This window comes from Vanellus vanellus (genome assembly GCF_965231255.1).
Source record: "Vanellus vanellus genome assembly, chromosome: 1".
NCBI lineage: Eukaryota > Metazoa > Chordata > Aves > Charadriiformes > Charadriidae > Vanellus > Vanellus vanellus.
In genome coordinates this window covers 56,379,580-56,394,493 of record NC_138905.1, presented here as the reverse complement: position 1 = coordinate 56,394,493, position 14,914 = coordinate 56,379,580, and the positions used below count along the sequence as shown (strand labels likewise).

Genomic DNA, 14,914 nt, shown 5'->3' with positions numbered 1-14,914 from the left:
TCATGGCACCCACCTGAGCCACCTCCCTCCATCAAAAGATTTCAGGTCAGCAGTGCCATGGGGAGGTGAATGGCTTACAGAAAGAAAAAATAATTAGTTTTAAGGGGCAAATGACTGCTGGCAGGGTGCTGGGGGTGCTCGGCATTGTGCCCGGGGGGGCTGGGGGTGCACTTGACACATCTGTGCTCCCCATCGGGCTGGTAACGCACTTTTCTTGGCTCGGTGCTGACATGGTTTTGGGGAGATGGCCGCCTTCTCCTCTTCCTCCCCTTGTCCCCCCCAGCCCCCAAGGGAACCCCCCCCTTTCCCACGTGTGTGTGCGTGCGTGCGTGCGTGCGTGTGTGTGCATGTCCGTAGCTTGCCAGGGGGGGCGAGGGGCTGAGGGGTTTGGATAGCCTCGGCGCAGCCACCTCCTCCCCAGCCCCCTCGGTGTAGGCAGGGTCTCGTATACAAAGCACAAACTTTGTTTTTGGTCTTCTCCACCATACCCTGGCCAGGCAGGCTCCTGCGGCCCCGGGAGGGAAGGAGCAGAGGGCGGTGGAACAGGGATGATGTGCACCAACCTGGGCCTGAACTGACCCCAGGGAAACGATGCCTGCACCGATGCTCCGGAGACTATCAGCATCTTAAGGGGTTTATTTCAAAACAGGGCAAGCAGCCCCCCAAGCGGGTCATGCGATAGCGGCCGGGTCCCCAGGTACCCACTTGGTGGGAGCTGTCAGCGCTGTTGGTCCTCAGCGCTGATGGAGAGGGGCGTTTTTCACCTTTCTTGCCACTGCTTTTGCAGTGGGGACAGGGGTCTGCCATAAGCTGGGAGAGGAGGGGTGCAAGGCTAGTGCCACACAGGACAGCTGGGGCCCTGTGGATTCGGGAGGACCACCACGCACTGCCCCAGCCCAGGCTGGTGTGGGGACTGCCCCAAGACCCCGCAGCCCATCTCACTGCCAACCTGAAGTTTGGCTCATCCAGAGGCTGCGGCGACGCCAGCTCAGGCCCCAGGCATCCCTGGGACACAGTCAGCTTGGCCAAGGCAAACTTTGTTTGATTCTTTTTTTCCTCTCTCTTTTTTTGGGAAATAAACTAAAACCCTAGACTTGTTGGTGTTTTTACAACTCCGGTGTAGTTTCCGCCTGTCTGACCGTGTGTCAACCTTTGTAGCATTGGCAATAAACCATTAAAAGTGACTTTCCCATGATCCCTGCCCATCCCGGCTCATCCCTGTGTGCGTGTGTTGCAGTGGGGATGCTGGTGGCTCTCCCGGGTAAAGAACCTGGAGCACCCAGGGATTTATCAAGATGTCAGGATGGATTCACCCACCTCTGCATAGCATGTCCTGGGGGCTCCTGGAGTGCTCCAGCCTTGCTTGGGGGGAGCAGACCCTGAGCCTGGGATGGGAGGCTGCTGCCCACCAGGAGGGGTGACCAGGACTGGGGCTGGTCCCCCACTGCTGCAGGGATTTCAAAGTGCAGCTGTCTGCCGTCTGGTTGTGTTTCACCCCAGCAGAGCCCAGCACAGAGCACACGCTGCCTCCAACCACTGCATGTTGTAGCTTTAATATGATTGATTTTAATTTCTTTTTTTTAAATATACATATATATGTATTTAAATATATTTCTTATTTAACAGTTGGTATCAGCCAGACAGGAGCTGCCCGTCTCGCACAGATACGGAGCCATACGGCACCACAGTCTCCAACACAGGGTCCACCTGTGTTGCTCACACACACGGGAAGAAACCCTCACTCACGCCATGGGCACCCACTGGCAGAGGAACATCATGGCAAAGGGATCTCAGGGACAGGAGTGCACTGTGCCCAAGGTGTAGGGCTCCAGCCCCAGAGCTGTGCCTCATCCCTGACTGCAAAACACAGGGCAGGCAGGGCTCTTAGTGGCCCTGAGACCCTGAGGCTGCCCCAGCTACTTCTGACGCCATCCTCCTCCTCCTCCTTCCAGCAGGACAGGGTCTCCTAGTGGGAGGTGCCCTCAACTAACCCAAGCTTGGTGTAAGACAGAGACAGGAACGGGGAACATTCCTGAACTTGATCTCACCCATGCACACATGAGCTCCTGAGCAGAGAAAGCGATGGCTGGTGCCTCAAAGGTCATCCCTGCCTCTGCCCTGCTCACCCTGCAACTCCCCCGACCCTAAACAAGGGACGTGCTGTCGTCAGGAGCAGCCTCAGACAGAGCCCGCCCTTACCTTCAAATATACAAGGCATCTCGGCCTCCACGGCCACCATGGTGCCTCGTGCCTTCAAGGCCAGGCCCCGCTCTTGACCCACCACAAAGCTCTCTAGAGATCCTGCTGACTTTGAATAGACTTACAGGAAAAATACCCCCCCCAAACCCACACATAACCTGATCCACAGTGAAACAGAGACGGAGGAACCACAAAACATACAATTCCTCCATGAAGGTTGCAGTGGAGGGCCAAAAACAGTGGCCTGTGAAAAGGGTACCCTGCTTCCAGGCTTCCCCAACAGGTCCTCTTCTCCCATGCAGAAATTTTCTCTGGGTAGAAAGAGGGATTTGTGCATTTGTTGGGGATTTCCAGATGCTGGGCAGACTGCTGTGCTCATGCAAATGTGATGCATTACAGACCTGATGCGTTGTAGAGTTAAGAGGTGCAGTTAGGTGGAGGAGACAGCACCCCACCAGTGCTGGTCACACGGCAACCCTGCCCCTGCGGCCAGGCAGCAGTGCTAAGGTCCACTCAGGACTCTGCCCATGGCAACATGGGAGCCCTGCCCTGGGTCTAAAAGCACCAGCATATCTCACCTGAGGAACTTGGCCCCTTGGTTAAGTGGCAGTAGCCAGCTGAGAAACTTCTCTCTGCAGTCTAGCTGCAAGGTGGGAGATGAACAGCAACGACAAGGAAAGCAGGGACAGGAGAAAAAAAGGAGGGAAAACAAGACCAAGAGATGGGGTAGTGTCATACCAGCATGGATGTCCTGAGAAAGGGTCCCAGGGAGCAATGTGGTGAGCTTTTGCAGGAACCTCTGGCACCCTCCAGGTCCACAAACACCAGGCATATATGTCCTGGGGAGCTATAAGCAGGAAATCTCGCTGGAGCAGATCCCTGAACCCCTGCTGAAACGCAAGTTGTGACCAGCATCACTGGTGCGGTCACACACCCCAGCCTAACAGCTGGGAATAAAGAGGCAATGTGAGGAAGGAGGTCAAGGACCAAAGGAGAGATGTGGTTTTGCAACCCACAATGAAGACCCAGGAGAAGAGAGGAGCAGGGGGACATGTGACAGCTGCACTGGAGAACTTGCATCCCTAAAGGTGACCATGTAAACCAAGTGTGTGGGATGAGATGGGGTAGAAAAGCAAGCTGGGAGGGCACTGTTGAGTGTGTACCTCCATTGGCACTAGAAACCAGGTCTGGCCGGTGTTGGCCTTCTCTGAAAAGATCTCTGGCAGTATGATGGAAAGCTGAGCACCGGGAAGGAATGGGACTCGGTCCATTATGAACGCCCTGGGTAAAGTTTTACACTGACACATCTGTGATGCCTAACAAACACACAGGTGGGAAGACTGTTGGGAAGCTTCTGCCCCCAGTGGCTCTGGAGCGCAGGGTACTTTGCACACACCAGACACCCGGGGTCCTCCAGCACGCCAGGCAAGGTCTGATTTGACAACTTCTGCAGCACATGGAAAATAAACCCACGGTAGCCTTTTTTTTTTTTTTTTTTGTAAGCTAAAGAGAGAATTAGTTTCTTCCTGCACCTGAGCAAAGCTCTGAGCAGGAGCAGAGTAATTTTAAAACTCATTCCCAGGTTGCTTGTAGGGACTGGCACGGTGTGGCACCAAGGTGAAGGACATGGTGATCCTCTCCATTAGGACTCACGATGCTGCAACAAGTGGGGGTCACAGCTACCCCTTCCTACTACCGGCTTGGAGCAAACAGCCTTCCTATCACCTTGCTTCGGAGCAGCTCTGGTGAGAGCGCCTGGGGCCTCCACAGCCCCATCCTCCCTGGCCAAGGCGCAAGGGGGGAGAGAAAGGTGAGACGCATGTTCCCTCGTGCAAAAAGCGTTAAGAGAAACAGAGTGAAAAAGAAGACAAGAGGGGAGGGAGCACAGGATGGACGCGCACACGCTCTTGTGACTGGCCCTTTCAAACGCTTTCCAACCATGACAGCATCTGCATCACCTCCCACCACGGCTGAACTGTCCAGAGAGAAGTTTTGCTGGAGGTGAGGAGGGTCTGGTCCCACAAGCCCCAGCCATAGATGGGGAGTGCCAAAGGGCTGCTCAGTGAAGGCCTTCTACTGCACACCCACCCGCACTCACGTGTTACATCCCAACCCGATCTGGAAAGTGGTTTTTTTTTGGGTCTACCCTGAGCAGATTCCTCAAATGAAGGTGCTTTTCCTGGCAGGGGGAGAGGGTGGGGCCGGGGCAGGGCTGCAGGGACCTGGCAGTCAGCACTCGTTTGCTCTCTCTGGAAAGAAGATTTCGCGGCATCGCTGGACCGTGTCCTGGGGGGACTGGACGCTGTGTCCCACTGTGCGGGGATCGTCATAGATTTCATAATCATTCCCTCCCTGCAGGGGAACAGAAAATGGGGAAAACATTAGCTGGGTCTCGCCAGAGCATCCTCATCCATGAATCCGCATCTTGCTCTGTCCTGTAAGAAGCAGTGGTGGGAGCCGGCGGCTGGGCAAGCAGGGATCTGCTGGGAAGGGTCTGCCAGGGCTTTGCTGGCCCAGGGAGGCAGAAGAGGCTGGGCTGAGATCCTTGCTCTGTCCCTCTTGCCTCCCCTCTTCAGTGCCAGGGGAGGAGGCAGAAAGGACGGGGAAGGTACTAGACCAGCAAAGCTTGTCCAGGAGCCTGGGGTTAACCCCTGCCCTGCCTGTGGAGGGGGTGGGGTGGGCATATTTGTGGGGGCAGAAGTTGCCCGTCATCTGGAAAGAGGCAAGTGGGTGGCCAAGCTGGTCTACAGCAGCAAGGAAGCATCATCCTCCACTGCTCCAAAGGGAAGGTGAAGCTGTTCCTGCTGTTGAAAAGCCCTCTCCTAAGTACTGGGGGCTTGTGTTTTGGATCCTGTAGCTGCAGGAGTGGCCGCCCCCCTCCTGAGGGTGCCGGGGGCAGGCAAGCGATGCTGAGGTAGACCTGCTCCCCAGCACAGTGAATCCAGGGTGGTTTCCCCCCAACCCAGCGGGCCTGCTGCCATCACTAGCCCACCACAAACACCCACTGCACGAGAGCACCTCTCGCCCTCGCACAGCTAGAGGTCTGTGTCAGTGTGATGGAGCAGCTCCATGCAGGCTTGCCAGGCCAAAGGAGAAAGGCAGCCATACGTGGGGTGAGCGGGGCATACTCACAGGGGTTGTCTCGTTCCCAAAGAAGTGGATGGTGTCAAATCTCTCATCATCGAGCACGTTGAGGCAATAGCGCTTGTCCCAGCCCTCCGGGAAGACGTCAAAGCTGATCATGCCACCTGCCAGCAGAAGGGAGGGCATCGGGCAGTGTCGGTGGGAGCTGGCAGGGTGTCCCCCTGCCCCAGGATGGGTGGGAGGAGGGGAGAGGGCTGGATAGGTGTAGGGAGCTCCCCCCCAAAACAGCAGCCAGACACCAGCTCTGCCTTGGTGTGCCTCTCCTGCACGCGGCTAGGACAGCGGCAGATGCTGTTCCTATAACAACAGGCTGGAGTGACATCAGCACAGCTGGGGTGACATCAGCACGGCTCCCCTGCCTGCAGGCAGGCATGCAAGCAGGAACCAGCGGGCTGCAGGGGGAGGGTGGGAAGTCCCAAGAGATAACTGTTGGGGGAGATTTGGGGTTACACCTTGCAGATAGCATCAGCACATTCTGTGTCCCAGAGGGGGACAATGTCCTTGGAGGCCGGCACCAAGCTCTCTCCTAGGCTCCTGCGTGGATGTCACTGGCCCTTCTAAAACCACTGCTCCAACGCTCCTTAACCCTGCAGGGACTGGGGGCTGCTGGCACCCTGCACATGCAAAGCAAACCCCATGAGAACTCAGGGATCCTGTCTGGCCGCACAGCGGGCCCTGAGCAGGCTCTGCACACTGATCAAGGACCAAGGACCTTGCCACGGCAGTACCACGAACCCATCAATACAATCGGGGCACGACCCTAGCCTGCCACCTCCTGCCACAAGAGTCAAGCACAGGTTGCCAACATCTGGAGGTGCACCAAGGTGGATGGGGCAAATGTATGGAGGTAAAGGAGCTTTCCCAGAGTGCGTGCACACGCATACACATGGACACCTACAGCCACGGAGGGCTGATGAACGTCCCAGCCCTTGCTCTTACACCAGGCAGAGTTTAGACCAGCACCGTGCTGCCTTTTGCAGGTGCACAGAGGCAACACCTTTCCCATCCTCCGAGCAGCCCTGCTGCATGCACAGGCTGTGGAGGCAGTCCCTTGTCCCAGCACTGACACAGGTGACATGCTCCTCCCAAAACAAAGCCTGCAACTTAGGGCACGTGTATGTTCCTCAGAGCTGGAGAAATGGGGATTTGAGCTGGGATGTGACTCTCCCCATCAAGTCTCTGCTCTTGTTGGTTTCAAGTGGGCCCCTCTGCTTCTCTCGGCAATCTAGTGGGCCACCAGCAATCCTAGAGTTTCACACTCTCCTTCTTCAAAAATCATAACCCCACCTCTCTTAGGAAGGGGGTAAGTGGACAGGTACCCACAGGGGATGGCCCCTGCTACAGAAGAGGCATCCATCGCCCCGGGCTCTTCAAACCTGTGTGTCCTGATGCCATGCTCTTCTCCCTGACTAGTTGAGGTGTTTCCGTTGGTTTGGGGGTCCCAAACCAACCCTCCTCAGAACCTGAGGAACCTGTAATGGAGCCTGTGTGTCCAGCTCAGGGCAGAAGATTCACAGGCTGCCCCAAGCAGCCCTCTGCAATATGGATGGGAGCAAGTGCCATACAAGCTCAGGGATGGGGATGCCCCCAGGCTCGCAGCAGGAGCCAGCATCAGCACAGGAGCTAAACTTGTCTGCCCTTGTTAAAATCCTTCCTGGTTTTGTACCAAAAGCCATTTACCTGTGAAAAACGCTGCATTTCACTGCCTTCTGGCCTTTAAACAGAGCTGGGCAGCACCAAGGGGCTCCCGATGCCAGCTGGAGAGGGTAGGAAATCAAAGGGAAAAGAGGTGGTGTGGAGGACAGCCAGCACTGTCCCTCACCTAGGCAGAGCACTGGTCTGGGGGACTGCAGGGAGATCTCCTACCATCTCTTAGGGCTTGCATCCTCCACAGCCTCGGACAAGGCACATGGAGCCAGCTTGGCAGAAGAGCCCTGTTTCCACGTGTCCCTGTTTTAAGATGCTTGACCTGAGACAACCCAGGTTTTCTTTGTGGAGGAGCCGGGGGGCCCACAGTCCCCCTTGTCTTCATGCTTTTACACAACAGGCCCAGGCTCTTCATGGCGGCTTCCCAAAGTCAGAGGAGAAAGGCCCATTGTTCTGCTCCTGTCCCCCATGCCTGCTGGGACATGGCGGCGGGGACCTTGTCTTTCTCTGCTGTGACAAACGGTGTGTGTCAGTGTTGTGGGCAGCACAGGATGCCCGTCAGGACAAGGGGAGGGGAGGCTCTCAGGAGGGAAAGCCCTTGGAGGACCAGAGGGACAGACCCTCAGTACCAGTCCACGCTGGGTGCAAGAGTGGGGTGTCACCTGCCCCCTCCCAACCTTGTCACCCCCTTGCCCATTGGCTAGGCTGCCACATGGCAGCTTCTTATCTCACACATACCCATCTGCTCTGCTTCAGCCCTACCACTTACACACCCTCATTTTATCCGCCTGTGCTGGCCAGACCCCCAGATTTCTCAAGGCTCTCCTTCGGTTCCTCGTCTTCGGTAAGCTGGCTGTAAGAGCCACCCCAAGAAGCAGCCCTGCAAAAGCCCATGGCATGGAGCTGCGAACTCCAGGAAGAAAGGTGTTTCCCTCGAAGCCAACCCCCCCAAGAAAACCACAGAGCCGAGACACGCACGAGGCTCCTGTCTCATTCCTAGAGAGGAGCACATGGGCCTGGAGCTCTGCCGGCCACCCTGCTGCTAGCGCTTGGGCCGGAACAGACCTCCTGGGCAGGGGTGGGTTCCGCAGAGCTAAGTGAAAATCAGGCAGGGATAATGTCACGGGACAGAAACCCGCCTGTCTGGCTGATTCCCAGGGAGGCAAATCTGCAGCACAGTTTATTCTCTGCCGTCGCCCCACTGTGGATGTGAATGTGACACCCCTGCGGCTGCTCTCCAGGACTACAAGCTCCTTGTGCTCTTCCCGGGGTCTCCAAGCCCCTGGAGGGAACAGCCAGGATTCCCACTTCCCTTCCCACCATTTTATGGGGAATGTGATAAAGAGGCCAAGGCAAAGCCAGGGAAGCCCCCTCTGCTCACCTCGAGAGAAACGCAGGCCTTTGCCGGCAAACTCCCTCTGCAAGGCTGCCACAAACTTCTCTCGGATCCGCTCTTTCTACGGAGGAGAAGGAGGACAGGGAAGGAAGGAGGGTTTGAATAATTAGACATTGACAGTCTACTAGAATCCACCATAAGCTGTCTACTTGGCAACTCTGGCTTATTGCATTTCCCCTTCCCACCTGCCCCAAGCCCCAGTGTAATGCCATTTAGCTGTCACCAGTCCTGTCCAGTGTCTGCATAAAAAGCCAACAGCTCAGGGCAGCTCCAGGGGGCTCTGGAGAAGAGCAGATCCCAGCCCTTCCTTGGCAATGAAATGCAACTGCTTTGTTTTTTACAGAAGCCCAGTTCTTAACCCAAAGTCTCCAGCTTTGCTTAAAAAGTCTTGCAAAGTCCGACTGACGCCTCAACCCCAAGAAAGCTCCCCCAGGCAGAAACTGCTATGAGCATGGGGCAAGTGCTCCGGAGATCTGCCCAGCAGATCCGCCTTAGCCCTACCAGTCTGGAAAACCCATCAGTTCCAGTTCTATTGGGGCTGGGAGAGTAGGAGAGAGAAGACAGCTGCTGGGCCATCTATGGTTACTGTAAACAAGAAAACACCCTGTTAAATAAGCACCTTATTCCCTGGGGCTCTCCCACAGCACAAGGAATCCTGCTGGCCACCCCATCGCATCAGTGGTCCCCAATGAAGTAAAATTGTTCCTTTCATCTATGTCTCTCCTTAGGTTTTCTGACCCCCAGTCCTGTCTCTACCTTGCTGCACATGTTGGCCTGGTGCACAGCTTGGTGATGGGCTCTTCTCCTCGGGGTGGGGGGAAGCAAGTAAGACCTGAGATCTGTGGTGGTGCAAAACCAACAAAGGGGAGGGCGAGCCCGAGCCTGGCCGGTATACCTTGTCCAGCTCGGAGAACTCGATTCGCTCCTCTGGTGTGCAGCTCCGTCCGATGGGGGAGATGTTCAGCATCCCGTTGCGAAACTCAATGAAGGTTCCTCTGTGGGTGGGCAAGGGCACAAGGTTACTGGGGCAGGGTGAGAAAAACAGACCTTTCCAGGGGAATGGCTGCACGGTGAAGCTTCAGCATCTGCAAGGACACACAGGAGGAGATCAGCCATGCCCACTCATGGGTGCTCACGCTTCAGGTGTACAAGAGCTTCTAAGGTTGCCCAAGAGCCCTGCTGAAGCAGGCAGAGACCAGGCTTCAACAACTCTGCTTAAGGTCTCCAAGGGGCTCATAGTTTCATAAGAAGAGACTGTTAGAGAAGAGGAATAAACAGATCTTGTTGTGCCCTGGCGACAGGCTGGAAGCAATGAGCTTAGGTGAGATGATAGGAAACATTTTCTAATGTTGTCACGACTGCAATGACAGCTATTGCCTGGACTGGACCAATTACCTGATGAGACTGTGGCATCTCCACCCTTGGAGGCTTTAAAGAAATGTTGGGTGGGTTGGGTGAAGCTGGCAGTACCTTGGGGCAGTAGGATGGAACAGGGGAGCGTAACTCACCGCTGTTGTCCGGCAGCAGGCTGATGAGCAATCAGCACCTCCTCCTGGGACACAAATCAGGAGGGCCTTTGCACCTCCTGTTTGTCCCCTGCACCTTTGACTGCAACTCTTACCTAAGCTTGCACAGACAGGACCCAGTTCCTGCTTGCCACCCTCACCTTGCACTGGGATCACTACTCTGTAGCTTCCTTGGTGGGATGGTTCAAAGCACTAAACCAGCAAAAACCTGCTTCCTTCTTTTCTTTTTGCTGCAAACCCAGCCAGTTCTGTTTGCTTATCACCTTGGAATAGCTCAAAGAGAGGTCAGACAGGTACCAGCACTGGTCCATAGGAGGGGCAGAAACAACAGGGGATAGCAGCACCGCCAATGTGAAAATAGATTGAAACTCTTGTGGAAACCTAGCTGGAGTAGGGGGATCCCTTCCCTGTCCAGCTGAGGAGCCCTGAGCTCGTTAACCCTCTAACGTCCCTGCCAGCCCTGCCTGCCATTTCTCTGTGATAAAGCACTTACCACTCTCAGTCTGGAGGAAGACTCTCCACCTCCTGTCTCCTACCACAGTGAAGGACGTCACAGGGACCGCACACACGGGCGGCCATGCCTGCAGCCCGGGAGCAGCATCTCTGCAGCACCAAGGGTTTGGTGGCTCATGCCTCAGGCCAAGACTCGGGAGATGTGGGTTAAAGTCCTTGCTTTGCTAGAAATCCCATAAGCCTAAATCCACAGAGGCAACTGGGAGGTGAAACTTCGCCGGGCTGTTGGGCAACCAGACAGCAATGAGGCAACCAAACAGCCTTGAGGGTTCTGGGTCCCAGCCCACACTTTCGGGGGCACGTTCAGCTGGCAGTCCTGTTGCAAGGAGCCACCCTGGCCCCTCTCACCAGTGCTCGTATTGCCACATGGTGACTCACATCAGGCAACTAACCTGGATCACAGTTTAGCAGCTTTTACCAGCCTAATTTCAACCAGACAGCTCGCCAGCTCAGCTTCACCGTAAAAAAAATACACAAGGGGAGAGCAGGAACAAACCAGCCGGGGCGAGGGGAGGGCAGAGCTGCTGCTGCTTTCAACAGTCCTGCTGGCTCATGCCAGCTTCAAGCGTTTGTGAAACCGTGGTCTGAAGGGTGGTTTGACACTGCACCCAAGCTGGTTTAACTGCAGGAGGCCTCTGAAAGAGGTCCTCCTGCTCTCCCCTTCCACCTTCCTGCCATCTGGTCCCTCTTGTCTCCTTTCTGTGTTAACAAGGCAAGCTGATCCAATGGAAAACTACCCTTTTCTTTCCTGGCAGTGGCCTAGTCTTCCTTCAGAGGAGGTGTACCGACCCAGCTCACCCTGTGACTGCTGGATCTCATGGGGGGAAGCAGACAGGAACGCGCGGCTGGGGGCAGAGCAGGGACAGCCCTATTACCCCTGGCACCAAGCGACACTGGGTTAGAAACAGTGTGAAACCGTGTGCTCAGGCACTGGACCTCTCTTCTTAAGAGCCATTGTTTAACTGTTTGGGAACTCATACGACCAATGATGCCTGATGCCCTGACCAGTAACAAGCTGGTACCATTGTCCTAAATGAGATGCACGCAGTGGCTGTGCCCTGCTGCTCAGGGAAGAAAATCCGAGGGGCAAAAGAGCAGGCATTATGTTAAAATATAGTGCAGACTCTCCAGAACAAAGACCCTCCATTATTTGCCCACAGTGCCCAGCTCAGGGGGACAGTGATCCTACACAGGGCCTCTAGATGCTAAGATAAAGCCTGGAGCAAGACACGCTCCATAGCTCAGCAGTTCTTAGGAGAGCTCTGGAGCCCAGAGCTCCCTAGAAATCAGTGATACAACTGCCATTTGCATGGACTTGGGCCATTACCGTTTCTTGGGCAGCTTCAGCAGTGCCATGTAGTTGAGACAGAAGTTGATCAGATCCTGCAGCAGCTCTTCCCCCAAGTGGTCCTGAATGGCCTGCGGGAAGAGAAGGGGGAGTGAGGAAGGTGCTTGACCACCCGTGAAGCCTACCCGAGGACATGACCTGGAGGAGTGGGACATTCAGATCTGGTATTTGGGGAGAAGAGGCTGCCCATCTGCCTGGTGCCAGACGTGTCTCCTCATGGTGTGTAGGGCATGGGGAAGGAGAGCCATGGATGCAAGGGGAGCTGGACCTACCTGCTTGGAGACCAGCTGCCCGTTCTTATATTGCACTGTGCCGTTCTCAGCGAAGACGTAGTCAAACTTATCGATGACTGAGGGGGGAGGAAACAAAAGAGGTAGAAATGAGTACCGCCTGGGAAAAGGGGCCAGAAGGACTGGGCTCAGGGCTAAGTGAACCATCCTCCTGGTTTCTTAGTACTGCACTTTCCACATCTCCCGTGCTCCACAAAGGGCCACTGACCCTCCTCGCTCTCCGCAAAGTGGGCGAGGAGATTATCTTCGTCTCACAGGTGGGGAGCTGACGCACGCAGGCGGAAACGACCTGACTGAGGTCACGGGCTGAATCAGTGGCAGGACAAAGATAAGGGCTCCAAAATGTCAGGCTTTCAACCACGTGCGTGTTACTCTGCTTGCTCTCCTCCCCTCCCCTCCGCCAGGCTGGTGGGGTGATGCAGACACTGGTTATCTAACTCCAGCCTCTCCTGCAACCTGGACACACACCGATGCCGACTCAGCAATCGGCCTCTGCCGGGAATTTCTTGGCCTCCCTCCACTAAGGAGACAGTGCTGGGAGCTCATCTGTGCTTGGCATCCATGCCAGAGAAGGAAAACAAGGTGGAGGGAGCGGAGGTTGCCCCCTCACCCTCCCACTCCCTCCTCTACCCCCCTCCCCCCGGCCCTGTTTGAACACGATGAGGACCCACCCCCCCACCCCCCCCCCCCCCCGTCCCCTCGGAGACCCCACCACGGGGGCAAAATTTAGAAGGGGCTTGTGGGGGGGGGGCTGTCAGAACCCAGACAAAGCTGGTACAAACCCAGACGAAGCCCGTACAAACCCAAATCCGGAGCCGGCAGCCCGGGTTGGGTTGGAGCATCCATCCCTCCCTGCTCTCCGCAAAAGGGAGAGAGTGGTCCTCACCGGGGCAGGGCTTGGGGGCGGATTTAGGATGCAGAGCGACCCCCGCGGAAGGGGTGCGTGGGGGGACAGACACACGGACACCTGGTGGGGGCCGCATCGCACCTTCGTCGCCGTCCCCCAGCTGCTCGGCTATTTTGGCGTAGTCGGAGCCTCCCACCACGCCGATGAGCACCCTCTCCCGCAGCTCCCGCAGGAAGGCGTCCACCTCCGGCTCGATTTTCTGCAGGGGAAGCCGCGGGTGAGGGCAAGCTCCGCCATGCTGTCCTCTTTCCCTCCCTTCCCCCCCAGTCCCCTCCCCCCCCCCGCAATGTCCATCCGTCCGTCCCGTCTCCCGCCCCGCTACCTGCCGGGCCGGTGTCAGGGTCCCGTCCACGTCGAAAAGGCACAGCACACGACCCCGCTCCGCCGCCGCCGATGCCGCCATCCCGGTTTCTGCCAACGGGAGGCGGGACCGCCCCGGAGGAGGCGATGGCGACGGCCGCGCCGCCCTCCCCCGGGCAGCCGCCGCACGTCCGTGCGGCGGCTGCCCGGGGGAGGACGGCGCGGCGCCCCCATCCGCGGGCTTTCTCTTTTTCTGGCAAATTATTTGCTTCCCAGGACATCGTGCAAACCACCTATTCCCAGTTCTCCGCCAGGTTCCAGCGTTCGGAGGGGTTCGCAGGTTCTGGGGAGTTTTGCTCATGGTTTTGATTTTCTTGCTCCCCTCTCAATGAAAGGGCTGTGTGTATGTGTGTGTGTACAGGAACAACGTTAATAATTTACCCCTGTGCCATTGCTTTGGACGAGGTTTAGCAAAACATCCTCAGCTATTTGGCTGGGGGGGAGGAGGAGACGGGGACATTCATGGTGTCCAGCAGTTAATGTCACCAGGACAGCTATTTCCACGCTGTTTCTTTGAGTTGCCTCTGTAATACGGTGAGTCAGGCAGTCTTGGATGGGTATTACAAGTGGTATTTGTCCTGGTAGTGATGTTCCCGCAAAATCAAAGCCTCTGGGGCCTTCTGGATCAGAGCCTGGTTACGAGCTCCCACCTCTGGAAAGCTGGAGTCTTTTCTCAGATGCATTGAAGCTCCTAGAACAGTTTCTCAGCACCCAACTGCTTACAGTGCAATTGGGTGCCAAATTTTTAGTTCAGTTTACGGTTATGCCCATTTATAGGGCTTGTCTAGGTGTGATTACATATATCTCTCAGCAGTTAATGTGTGGATGCATCCTCCAGAATATGAATACTACAGAAGTGTGTCTACCATGGTGTGCTGAAGAGTGAATGGAGTTGCCTTCATGGATTTGGGTTGCTTGACTACCAGAAGCCAAAGATCTCCCATGCAGCAGAGCCGCAAGCTAACACCCAGGACTCTCAAAAGACAGCTGTGGGGTCTGATACACGGTGAACTCCTGGGGATTCAGGAATGCAAGCCTTTATTTTTCATAAGCCACGACATGGTACAAGGATGAGACTTCCCATGTCTGGATGAAGGAGGCTTGGGGTTAGGAAAAACCTGCCCGCTCACTCCTGTTGCACCCCTGTAGCGGCACTTGGTTCTTGTCCGAGCCCAAGCTGCCCTACGGTCTCATCTCCTGGCTGCTCCTACCTGCAGCTTTCTTGTTTGGGAGAGACCTTCCTCCTTGCCTCTTGCATTGACATTACTCTGGACATCCCAAAAGGAGGAGCTGCTCTCCCCCGGCTCAGGTGCACCCCTGCACTGCAAGGCAGCAGTGCCACCTCGGGGCACTTCCCAGAATTGGGAAGGCTGGTAAAATACAGCTCAGCGTTCACATTTTTGCACTCCTACAGTGCCATCGGGTTTAAGCTACCAGGACAGCTTTCCCAACTTGAACTACCTGCCGTGCTTTCTCCAGATTATTTGTCACGCTGCTTTAGAAACTCTATTCACATCAAAACACCTCTCCCAGCACCCTGACTGCCATTTGGTATCAGTCTGTATCACCCAGACTTGTGCCATC

The 14,914-nt window shown here is 56.0% G+C and overlaps 1 protein-coding gene across 1 annotated transcript; it reads right to left on the bottom strand.

Annotated features, from left to right (window-relative positions):
- Window positions 1-1,549: 1,549 nt before the first annotated feature.
- Window positions 1,550-13,504, bottom strand: PMM1 (phosphomannomutase 1; the record flags this gene model as incomplete). Its single annotated transcript, XM_082498254.1, is given in 10 exon segments — window positions 1,550-4,551; window positions 5,332-5,447; window positions 8,372-8,447; window positions 9,282-9,381; window positions 11,753-11,844; window positions 12,046-12,122; window positions 13,052-13,169; window positions 13,293-13,406; window positions 13,408-13,446; window positions 13,448-13,504. Coding segments are annotated over 10 exon segments (912 nt in total). The 3' UTR covers window positions 1,550-4,428.
- Between the last annotated feature and the right edge of the window lie 1,410 nt (window positions 13,505-14,914).